Source organism: Mandrillus leucophaeus, unplaced genomic scaffold (assembly GCF_000951045.1).
Source record: "Mandrillus leucophaeus isolate KB7577 unplaced genomic scaffold, Mleu.le_1.0 Scaffold17, whole genome shotgun sequence".
NCBI lineage: Eukaryota > Metazoa > Chordata > Mammalia > Primates > Cercopithecidae > Mandrillus > Mandrillus leucophaeus.
Window position 1 is genome coordinate 6,617,135 of NW_012101698.1, and position 11,314 is coordinate 6,628,448.

The 11,314-nt window shown below is 45.0% G+C and overlaps 1 protein-coding gene across 3 annotated transcripts in view; it reads left to right on the top strand.

Annotated features, from left to right (window-relative positions):
• The window catches only part of ZNRF1 (zinc and ring finger 1, E3 ubiquitin protein ligase), a 126,716-nt gene continuing 115,402 nt past the window's right edge, over window positions 1-11,314 (top strand). For all 3 annotated transcript variants that reach the window (XM_011976796.1, XM_011976797.1, XM_011976798.1), the window contains exon 1: window positions 1-717. In XM_011976796.1, the coding sequence (XP_011832186.1) occupies window positions 294-717 (424 nt within the window). In that variant the 5' untranslated portion in view covers window positions 1-293. The remainder of the gene's footprint in view (window positions 718-11,314) is intronic.

An 11,314-nucleotide genomic window follows, 5' to 3' on the forward strand; every position in this document is an offset into this window, starting at 1 on the left:
CGGGGGCGGCCTGTGGCGCGCGGAGCCCGCGCCGGACTGCGCCTCTTTGGACCTTGAGGGGAAACATGCGTTTGGCTTGGATCGTTTGAAATTCTGAGTTTGGGATCCCCGCCCGCCCGCCTCTTCCGCCCCGCGGGTTTTTTCCTTTTTTCTTTTGCTTTTTTTCTTTTCTCCCTTCGGGTCTCCTTTTTGACTCCCTCCCCCTTTATGCTCGCCCAGCCCTCCCCCCGCTGCTGAGAAGTGGGGGAGGGTCTCGGCCTCCAGGTTCCCGCCCCACCGGGGCCCGGGCGAGCATGGGGGGCAAGCAGAGCACGGCGGCCCGCTCCCGGGGCCCTTTCCCGGGGGTCTCCACCGATGACAGCGCCGTGCCGCCGCCGGGAGGGGCGCCCCATTTCGGGCACTACCGGACGGGCGGCGGGGCCATGGGGCTGCGCAGCCGCTCGGTCAGCTCGGTGGCAGGCATGGGCATGGACCCCAGCACAGCCGGGGGGGTGCCCTTTGGCCTCTACACCCCCGCCTCCCGGGGCACCGGCGACTCTGAGAGGGCGCCCGGCGGCGGAGGGTCCGCGTCCGACTCCACCTATGCCCATGGCAATGGTTACCAGGAGACGGGCGGCAGTCACCATAGAGACGGGATGCTGTACCTGGGCTCCCGAGCCTCGCTGGCGGATGCTCTACCTCTGCACATCGCACCCAGGTGGTTCAGCTCGCACAGTGGTGAGTCCACGGTGGTGGAGGCCTCGGAGGGAGGGCGCACCGGGGCGCCCCAAGCCTTCGCGTGCGTGCCAAGGTTTGGGAATATAGTGCACGACCGGGATCTGTCTGCCTTCCCTTTGGTTCCCGATGCCAAGGGATGAATGGGATACCTACCCTCTGGAAACTAGGCTTTCTGCAAGGTTGCGGAGCCTGGCGATGTAGGACTCCCGGCGTGTGTTCACTTGTGGAAGGGCAGAGCGAAGCCTACCTATTGGAGTCCCATTTATTGGCATCTCCCTCCTCAGAGAAGAGGTCTTCTCTGGCTGAGAGCAAGTCAGCCTGGGTGCTTCCATTCTGCCACTGCAGCACTGTGCCTGCCTCACCAGTAACGGAGAGATGGAGCCAGTTGGAGCAAGCAGTGTCTCCTAAACAGAGAGTATGAAAATGAAATAAAATTAGGGGCAAGTGATGCCTGGATTAGGGCTCTCACTCTTGCTGGGAGAGAGAGGTGCCCAGTTTTGCCACCCTGCTGGAGATCTGTTTGAAATGTTTAAAATGGAGCAGCCGGCAGGCGGCTGGCATAGACAGGTGTGGCTGCTGTACGGAGGGCCCAGCCGGCGAGTCTCGCGGGGGCTTTGCAGGACCAGGGCTCTGGTCACCCGTACTGCATGCAGCAGACTTGGCTCCACGACTCTCACCTCCCTCCATCTTTTTTCTTCTGCTCCATGCTAAGTGCTTGGTCTTCCCGTGAATCTGCATCTTTTTGTAACAGGGAGCCTGTCAAGGTGGGGCATTATTGCCTGACTGTTGGCACATGACTGGGGAAAAGGAGGATTCAGAGAATCTGGATGAATTCATTTTATGAACTTCTGGTGACAGGCCAGCAAAAGGTTGGAGGGGGATTTCCCAGGCTCCTAGTGGGAGGGCAAAAAAGGCCTGGCAGGAGGAAAACAGGTCTGTCTGCTAGGTCAGGCTTCTAGAAAATTGGCCAAAAGGTGTGTGGGGCCGCTGTTTGCTAATTGGCAAGTTGAGTGAATAAGTTACATCTTAAGGTTCTTTTGGGTGAGTTGGAAAAATTTAGATATTGTGTAGGGGAAAGATTGCTCCTGCCTTTAGGGTACTTTATGGAGGGTAATATCTCGTGGATCACTGTTTTACCCACTGTGAAATAGGGTTGACTTTTGGGGTATCGCTTTCCCCCTCCCTGCAAATAGCCTGGGGTTTGTTTTCATTTGGTTCGTTTTTTTGTCAATTCTATAAACTATGTGAAATAGAGTTGGGGGACGAACTGTTAGTGACTAATTTAGGGTAACCCTTAGAAGTAGCTTGTGAATTGTTACGATGATATTTTAATCTCTGAACAGACCTCCGGATATCATTGGAGCTTTTCTGACCTCATCGAACTCTGACCTGAATGAGATGCAAAACATGATTGCCTTTGGCTCTTTCAGGCATTTGATCAAAATTAGGCATTTTGAAATTAATAATCTTTCCTATGAAATTTAGTTCAGAGAGTTAGCCATATTTTTGAGATGACTGGTTAGGTGTTTAAAAGAACTGTAATGAGCATCTGGTTTTGAACTTAAAAGCACTATACGAAGTTTCTCTAAAATCACAGAATTTTGTGTGTTGAAAAACATGAGATATGTAGGGAGGAAGAAAGGGAGTTTTTTTTTTTTTTTGCTGAAATTTCTTAAGTCTGTCTCTTACTAAAAATTTTGCTACTGCCAGGTTCCATGCTAAAGTTATGAGCTTATAATTGGATTCCAGAATTTCAGTCCTAAGCTGTGAAAGCTTATTTTTTTTTCATCCTGTTATGGTGAGAGTAGGGAGAGCCACTGAACTGTGGGGACAGGAAAGTTGGAGCACATTAATCCTTTGGGGAAGGGTGTCAAAAGCGTGTATGGGAGGCTGCTATTAATATTGTAGGTAATCTGTTCCTTACTGTGTAGGACCATCATGTCCTTCTGCAAGACATTGAGCATACCTGGCCCCACCTACTAAATGCTGATAGCATCCAGCAGTTCAGTGTGTCACCCCAAAATGTCCCCAAGAACTCCCAAATGCCCTTTGGGGTGTGGGTGGTATCACTCTGGTTGAGAACCACTGCTTTACGAATTTATTCTTTTATTTACATAAAGTCATTAACTTTTCCTGTGCAGTTCATTTGAGATGAACCTTCGTGTGCAGCATCGGTTCCATCTCACCTGAAACAGACCATGGGATCTTCCAGGACATGTTTCCTCTGTTGCTCATTGCTGCAAGAAGCAAAACTTGTTTCTGCTTTGGAGCCTTTGAGTAAGGTCTAAGCAGCTTTTGCTGTTGTGTTGTAAGATTAGAAGGGTAAAGATTTTGGTGCACAATTGATTAGGTGCCTGGAAGTTGATATGATGCGTTTCCTTGTGTTTTCAAGGTGCTCTTGCAACTCTTCATGGGTACAGAGAACAGTTGTCAATGAAATACATGGGGGAGTTCAGTGTATCCGAGGCCATCTCAGAGAGCGTGGGCTTAGGCTGAGTCTAGAGGTAGAATATGGAAGAGCCCTGGTCCCAGCTCCTCCTCTGAGCAGCTGTGACCTTGGGCAAGATATATGCCCTCTCTCGAGCCTCATCTTTGTCGTTTTTAAGATAGTTGTGGTCATCCTCATGAGCTCCAGCCTTGCTCTGCAAATCCCGGGAGAGGAAGCGCTGTAGTCACATTTGTCTTCTCTAGGTTCCTGGCTTCCCTGTGCTGTGACCCCCACGTATCCCATTCCCTATGCCTGGAGTGCTTTTCTGTCCATTCTTCACATGCAATCCTCTTTCTGATCCCTTTGGGCTTAGAGACCACTCTTAAAAATTGGCCCCTCCTGTTATTCTTTCCAGTCACTCACTTGTTACCTTAATCATTCTTTTTTTTTTTTTTTTGAGACGGAGTTTCACTCTTGTTGCCCAATCTGGAGTGCAGTGGCATGACTTCAGTTTACCGCAGCCTCCGCCTCCCGGGTTCAAGCAATTCTCCTGCCTCAGCCTCCAGAGTAGTTGGGATTACTGGCATGCGCCACCACGCCTAATAAACTTGGGGCTAATTTTGCATTTTTAGTAGAGATGGGGGTTTCTCCATGTTTATCAGGCTGGTCTCAAACTACCGACTTCAGGTGATCTGCCTGAACCGGCCTCCCAAAGTGCTGGGGTTACAGGCGTGAGCTACTGCGCCCTGCACCTTAATCATTCTTAACATAGTTTGTAGACATTTTATTTTTTACTTTTTTTGCGTACAGTTTGCCTAAAGTCTAAGCTCCATTAGAGCAGGACTGTGTTCCTTGATCTCTGCTGTGGGTCCTGCACTGTGCCTTCCTCTCACATTTTTTGAGTACCTGAATTTGAGTGCTTTATGTTCATCATCTCACTTAATCATCACTATAACTCTATGAAGTAAGACTGTTCTCCCCTACCCCCATTGTACAGGTAAGGAAACAGGTTTGGGGGAGGTTAAGGAACTCACACGAGATCAGGCAGTTGGTAGGTGGTGGAGATGGGATCGGAATGCAGGTTGGCTGGTGCCAGAACCTGGGCTCTTAACCAGTACCCTCTTCTGCCTCTTATCTGAAAACAGTAGAAAGTCGCGTGGTGTCCTGGAGATTGTGCTGGCCTGCGAGTCAGAGTGCTGGGCCCATTTCCTGGTTAGACAGCTGATTAGCTGCATGACCTGTGACCTTGGGCAAGTGAGTCATTTAACCTCAGTCACAATTTATTCATCAGTAAAATGGTGAAGACACCTGTCCTGCTTACCTCTCAGAGTCATGGTGAGGGTCTCATGAGATAATGTGCACAAAAGCCAAAGGACATCTAAATGGAGAGTGGTGGAGTTCCAATGGGGGCACTCTCTTATAGTTGTCTGCCTTCAGTCACTTCAGATTTTTTTTTTTTTTTCTTTTGAGACAGGGTCTCATTCTGTTACCCAGGCTGGAGTGCAGTGGCAAGATCGTAGCTCACTGCAGTGTCAGACTCCTGGGCTCAGATGATCCTCCCAGCTTGGCTTCCCAAAGTGCTGGGACTACAGGCATGAGCCACCGTGCCTGGCCTAATCGTCTCAGAATTTGATGGGTGGAGAGGTTTACAGCTGTGCTAGCTGTAGCCCCCAAATGGAATCTGGTTCTGTGTCCTAAAGTCTGACCTGCATTGGTGGGCTGCTTTTACTCATAATGCCGCTGATAAGGGCTGCTTTCTAGAAGCAGAGTGAGTCCCTTCCATTCCACGTTAAAATGTAAGTTTTGCTGTAACTCCTGATGGCTGCCTCGGTGCTATTCTGGAGGTCTGGTCATTCTCTTTCAGTAGTTCTGTTTGTCTCAGAGTATGGATTTCCAAATGTGGGATACAAAACATGCAGGATTCACCATGTTGAAAGAAGTTGCTGTTTTCTAGGTTCTACTATAAAAGGGCTGGCCATTGAGGGCTTCACTTCAACTTCTTAGTCATATGTGTGTGTGTGTATATATATATGTATATATACACACACATTCAGAAGGGTCTAAACTGTTCTTTATTGTCATCAAGCCATCAACTGAGACTGATACAAGGTGTTTGTGTTTTGTTTTTGTTTGTTTGTTTTTTTTTTTTTTTGAGACAAGGTCTTGCTCTGTCACCCAGGCTGGAGTGCCATGGTGTAATCATGGCTCACTGTAGCCTCAAACTCCTGGGCTCAAGCCATCTTCCCACCTCAGCTTCCAGAGTAGTTGCGACTTAGGTGCACACCACCACGCCTGGCTAATTTTTATACAATCTTTTGTAGAGATGAGGTCTCACTGTGTTGCCTAGGCTGGTCTCAAACTCCGGGCTTTAAGCAATCCTCCCACCTCAACCTCCCAAGGTATTGGGATTATAGGCATAAGCCACCATGCCTGGCCCAAGGTGCCTTTTAATAAGTCTTTGAACATGCTAGCAGGATATCTCTTGGGTTCTATTTTGCTGCCACTGTAGGGTTCTCAAGTGATTTAATTTTCTTTTATTGTTAGCTAATGGGGGAGAGTTGCCAGCTCCCTTGGAGTGGATCAGAAAGCCTTTGTGCCCTGCCATAGGTGTGCTAGAAGTAATGGGCCTTCACCTGGTTTTTGGAGAAGGAAAAGCATTCTGTGGTCTCCAAAGAGCATGATGGGTCTCCTGCCCTGCAAAACTTCTATTGTTAATGAAAACTTTTTTTAAAAAGCAGAATTTTTAGCTCTTTATTACCATGAGGGCTTATTTGCTTAAAATAGAAAAGTTACCCCGAGGCAAAGATACTTTCTTGAAGGTCATAGTTAACTCTTGCTTACTGAGGTTTGAATGGTGTTGTAAGAAACAGTGGCTTAGCTCTTAAAGCATTTGTTTTATGGGATATGTACATTTTGATATTAAACAAGGATGCACCTCAATATGTCATGTCACAAGGAATACTTTGAGTTAGGCCACTCTTAGCCAAAGAAAGGAAGCAAGCTCTAGTTCCTTTCGGGAAAAGGAACATGCTTTGTATTTTACATATGTGGTATTCACCCCAAGCATATTGGGCACAGAAATTTGAGTGTAGTAGTTCCTCCTTATCCAAAGGGGATCCGTTCCAATACCCCCAGTGGATGCCTGAAACTGTGGATAGTACCTAACCTGAACCCTGTATCTACTGTGTCTTTTCCTGTATATACATACTTTTGATAAAGTTTTATTTATAAATCAGGCACAATAAAAACTCAATAGCAGTAACTAATAATAGAACAATTATAACAATATGCTATGATAAAAGTTATATGAATGTGTTTTCTCTCTCCCTGTCTCAAAGTACAGTCATGCATTGCTTGATGATAGGGATACTTTCTGAGAAATGGGTCATTAAGGGATTTTGTCACTGGGCAAACATCTTAGGGCGTACTTACACGGACCTAGGTGGTATAGCCTGCTACATACCTAGATTATATGTTGCTCCTAGTGCTCCTAGGCTACCAACCTGTGCAACATGTAATTGTGCTGAACACTGTTGGCAATTGTAATACAGTTGTAAGTATTTGTGTGTCTAAACATAGAAAAGGTGCAGTATATAGTCTTATGGGACCACTATCATGTATGCAGTTGGTTGTTGACCCATGCATGTTGGGCGGTGCATGAAGGTATCTTAATATTTCAGACCTCTGTTGACCACGGGTAACTGAAACTATGTAAAGTGAAGCCTTGGACAAGGGGTACTGCTGTATACCCAATTATAAAACTAAGCTTCAATTTTGACCGTTTCAAAATTGGAAAAACTTCATAGGGAAGTGGTGGTAACTTAAATGGGATATTGATTCTGCTCCTCCTCATCCTCAGGTAGGGGTGTTTTTAATGACAGTGGATCACTGAGGTTGTGGTTCTAGAATCTTGAAGTTAGCTCAAAACCTAAATCTTAACCTCAGTCAGTCAGTTATTGACTGATGATTGATTGATTGATTGATTGAGACAGAGTCTCACTCTGTCACCCAGGCTGGAGCGCAGTGGTGCAATCTCAGCTCACTGCAACATCCGCCTTCCAGGTTCAAGCGATTCTTCTGCCCCAGCCTCGCAAGTAGCTGGGATTACAGGCATACACCACCATGCCTGACTAAGTTTTGTATTTTTAGTAGAGACGGGGTTTCACCATGTTGGCCAGGCTGGTCTCAAACTCCTGACCTCGGATGATCCGCCTGCCTCGGCCTCCCAGAGTGCTGGCATTATAGGCATGAGCTATTGCGCCTGGCCACCTCAGTCTTTTAGGATGATGGTTACATATAAATTTCAGTCTGTTTCTTTTCCAAGCTTTCTCATGGCCTAGTCTGAATCAGATGGTTCAAAGTAATTACCATGGATTTAGTCTTGAGTGTGAGAAGGGGATTCTTGGAGACCCAGCAGTTTTCACTTCTGAATCTTAGGTTCTCACTTGAACACAGGTTTATCCTTGAATGCAGCAGTTGGGTTTCTGTCCTTTATATATATATATTTTAGACAGGGTCTCGCTCAGTTCAGGCCGGAGTGCAGTGGCACGATCATGGCTCACTGCAGCCTCAGCCTGTAGGGCTGAAGCGTTCCTCCTTCCTCAGACTCCTGAGTAGCTGGGACTACAGGCATATGCCATTACACCTGGCTAATTTTTAATTTTGTGCAAATGGGGTCTCCATTTGTTGCCCAGGCTGGTCTTAAACTCCTGGGCTCCAGCGATCCTCCTGCCTCAGCCTCCTAAAGTGCTGGGATTACAGGTGTGAGCCACCATGCCAGACCCCAAATTTAATCCTAAAGCAGCAGCTGAAATAGTTTCTAGACTGATGAGACTGTTTACCTTGAGACCTCCCTAGAACTGTTAGTCTTGAACACACAGCTTTCCTCTGTTGGGAGAAAGGAGGAAGGAAGAGTTCACTGGATCCCTGTAAACTCCAAGTTAGGGGAGGCATGATGAGAATTTATAGTGCACTCGTGGATCTATAACAAGAAGGAGGCAGATACAGCAAGAGCTCTCCTGATTTCTGTGAATGATTTGAAAGGGTTCTTAAACTTAATGGTGCCCAGTATTCTCTAGGGAGGTAGTTAACAATGCAGATGACTGGACCCCACTCCCAGAATTCACTAGAGCTGGAGACCCGAGAATCTAAGTTTTTAACAAATGAACCTGAAAGCAAGTGAGAAGAACTTCTGCATCTGAAACTCAACTCCACCAAGCATTTAGGTTTTCTCTCCCCAAACACAGAAATAAACTCTGAATGCTTTTTTGATGTATTCATTGGCTTTCTTTTTATTTATTTTTTCTTCTTATTTTTCTTATTTTCTTCTTATTTTTCTTTTTTATTTTCTTGCCCAGGCTGGAGTGCAATAGCAAGATCACGCTCTCTGCAGCCTGGAACTCCTGGTCTCAAGCAATTCTCACGCCTTAGCCTCTGGAGTACTGGGACTACAGATGCTATGCTACCATGCCCAGATAACTTTTTTATTTTTTATTTTTTTTGGTAGAGAAGTTGGTCTCACCACGTTGCCCAGGCTGCTCTTCAACTCCTGGCCTCAAGTGAGCCTTCCGCCTCAGCTTCCCAAAGTACTGGGGTTATAAGTGTGAAGCCACTGTGCCTGGCCTTTATTTTCAGTATTTCTAGTCAGATATTTGCTAAGCAATCTCTACAGTTCCCAGAGGGTAGGTTCAACCAGGAACAACATTGTTGACTATTTGATGGTTTTCTTTTACATGGGACTAAGCATTATTGCCTGCATATAGGCCCAAGCCAATTCGCCTTGGTCTGAGAATTGAATTTGCTCTGAACAGAAGGTAATTGTGTCAGTGTCCCCTTTCCTTCTGGACTTGTCTTCCTCCTGACTTTTCTTCTTTGGCTTCTGGTGCTACAGAAGGGCCTCCTGAGTTACCCTCTTTCCTACATCCCCAGCCAGGCAGCTAGACAAGTCAAGAGCTTAGGATGAATCCAGGCTTTAAAGAGGTTGGAAGACCTGTTATTCCTTTTCTCTGACTGACCTAAAAATATAAGACTTTTTTTTCTTTGTGTGTGACGATCTGTTGAACAAAAACATTCATTTATTCCATTGATAGCCTCTGGGATACCAGGACCTATGGTAGGTGCTGAGAATATATATATTTATTATAGAGTGATTAACTTATTGTTTCCAAGAATCTTTGCTTCCTCACTCCTTAAGAGTCTGTATATTTTAGCTTCTGGGAGATTTCACCTTTTCATCAGCTCCTCTGTTGAATAAACAGATAAAAGTAGGTGTGTGTCCATGAGGCTGCTGCGAGGGTATATACTTCTTCTCTTCACTCATTTTTTTCCAAAGCCCTAATTCTGGGTTGGGGCAGGTGATCTTTTCTTTGTGGTTCCAGCCAAGAACCCACCAAGAAATTCCTCATATGTCTTAGTACAAGGGATCCTCTGTCCTCTCAGTGAGAATATCAAAAGAAAAACTGATTTTCAAACTCTTCATCTGCATTTTTGATTTCAGTATCTTTGTCATCCCTAGAGCCACTTTTCTTTCTGGTCATTGAACACTATTTTCTAGAAGCATGATTCACCACTTTTTAAATCTGTCTCTGTAAAATTTATCCCAAGCCACAAATACCCAGAAGGAAATTTCCTCCTTGGTATTATAAGTCTATGTCTCTGAGCTTCATAACATGTACACTTCTGTGCTGGTTCCCCTCTCCCCCACCTCCCCAGTTTTTTTTTTTTTAAACTGTCATAAAATATATGTAACAATTTACTATCTTAACTGTTTTTAAGTGTACAGTTTAGTGATACTCTAAATACTGCATATAAGTGGACTCATACAGTGTTTGTCTTTTTGTGGCTGTCCTATTTCACTTAGTATAATGTCCTCAAGGTTCATCCACATTGTAGCATGTTTCAGAATTTCCTTTCTTGTAAAGGTTGAATCGTATTCCATTGTCTGTCTCCCACATTTCACTTTCCATTCATCTGTTGCTGGACACTTGGGTTGCTTCCACATTTTAGCTGTTGTAAATAGCTGTAATTCATTGTTAGAAATGTGAATTTCTTAGTATCTCTTCAGGACCCTGCTTTCAGTCCTTCGGAGGATATACCCGGAAGTGGAATTGCTCCATCATTTGGTGATTCTATTTTTAATGTTTGGAAGAACCACCATACTGTTTTCTACAGCAGCTGCACCATTTTATATTCCTACCAACAGTGCACAGGCTTCCAGTTTCTCCACATCCTTGCTAATACTTGTTATTTTCTGTTTCTTTTTTTTTTTTTTAATAGTAGCCATCTTAATGGATGTGAGGTAGTATCCCATAGTTTTCATTTGCATTTCTCTAATGATTAGTGATGTTGAGGATCTTTTCATGTGTTTATTGGCCATTTGTATATCTTTTTTGGAGAAATACCTATTTGTATATGCACGTTTGAATCAGGTTGCTTTTTTCTTTCTTTCTTTTTTTTTTTGATACGGAGTTTTGCCCTGTTGCCCAGGCTGAAGTGCAGTGGTGCAGTCTCAGCTCACTGCAACCTTCACCCCCCAGGTTCAAGTGATTCTCCTGCCTCAGCCTCCAGAGTAGCTGGGATTATAGGCGCCTGCCATCATGCCCGGCTAATTTTTGTATTTTTAGTAGAGACTGGTTTTCACCATATTGGCTAGGCTGGTCTGGAACTCCTGGCCTCAGGTGATCCACCCGCCTTAGCCTCCCAGAGTGCTGGGATTACAGGTGTGAGCCACCGCGCCCAGCCTGGGTGGTTTTTTTCTTTATTGTTGATTTTAGTGTAGTTTTAAGAAACTTTTTAAAGCCTTGTTTATGATAGCCAACACTGTAATGTATTCCCCTCGGGAATAAGTAATAAATCTGTGTTATATTTGAGTACATTTTGCTCAAAATAAAGAATTTAATGAATTGTTTCATGCCGAGAGATTTTATGAGTACTTTGGCTCTTGGTAGTGCCTTACTTTCAGAAGGATAATTTTTGGAGAAATTTCACCTCGTATTTAGGTATATATGGTCTCTCATCTTGGTCTTGGTGAATCAGACTTGTCATAGCAGTGCTCCAGCTTTCTTGTTGGTAGTAGCTTGAGCCCTCTGAAAAGTAATTAATCCATACTTCATGAAGAGTTGTTCTGAAATTAGTCACCTCTGTCCTTTTTTTTTTTTTTTTTTTTTTTTT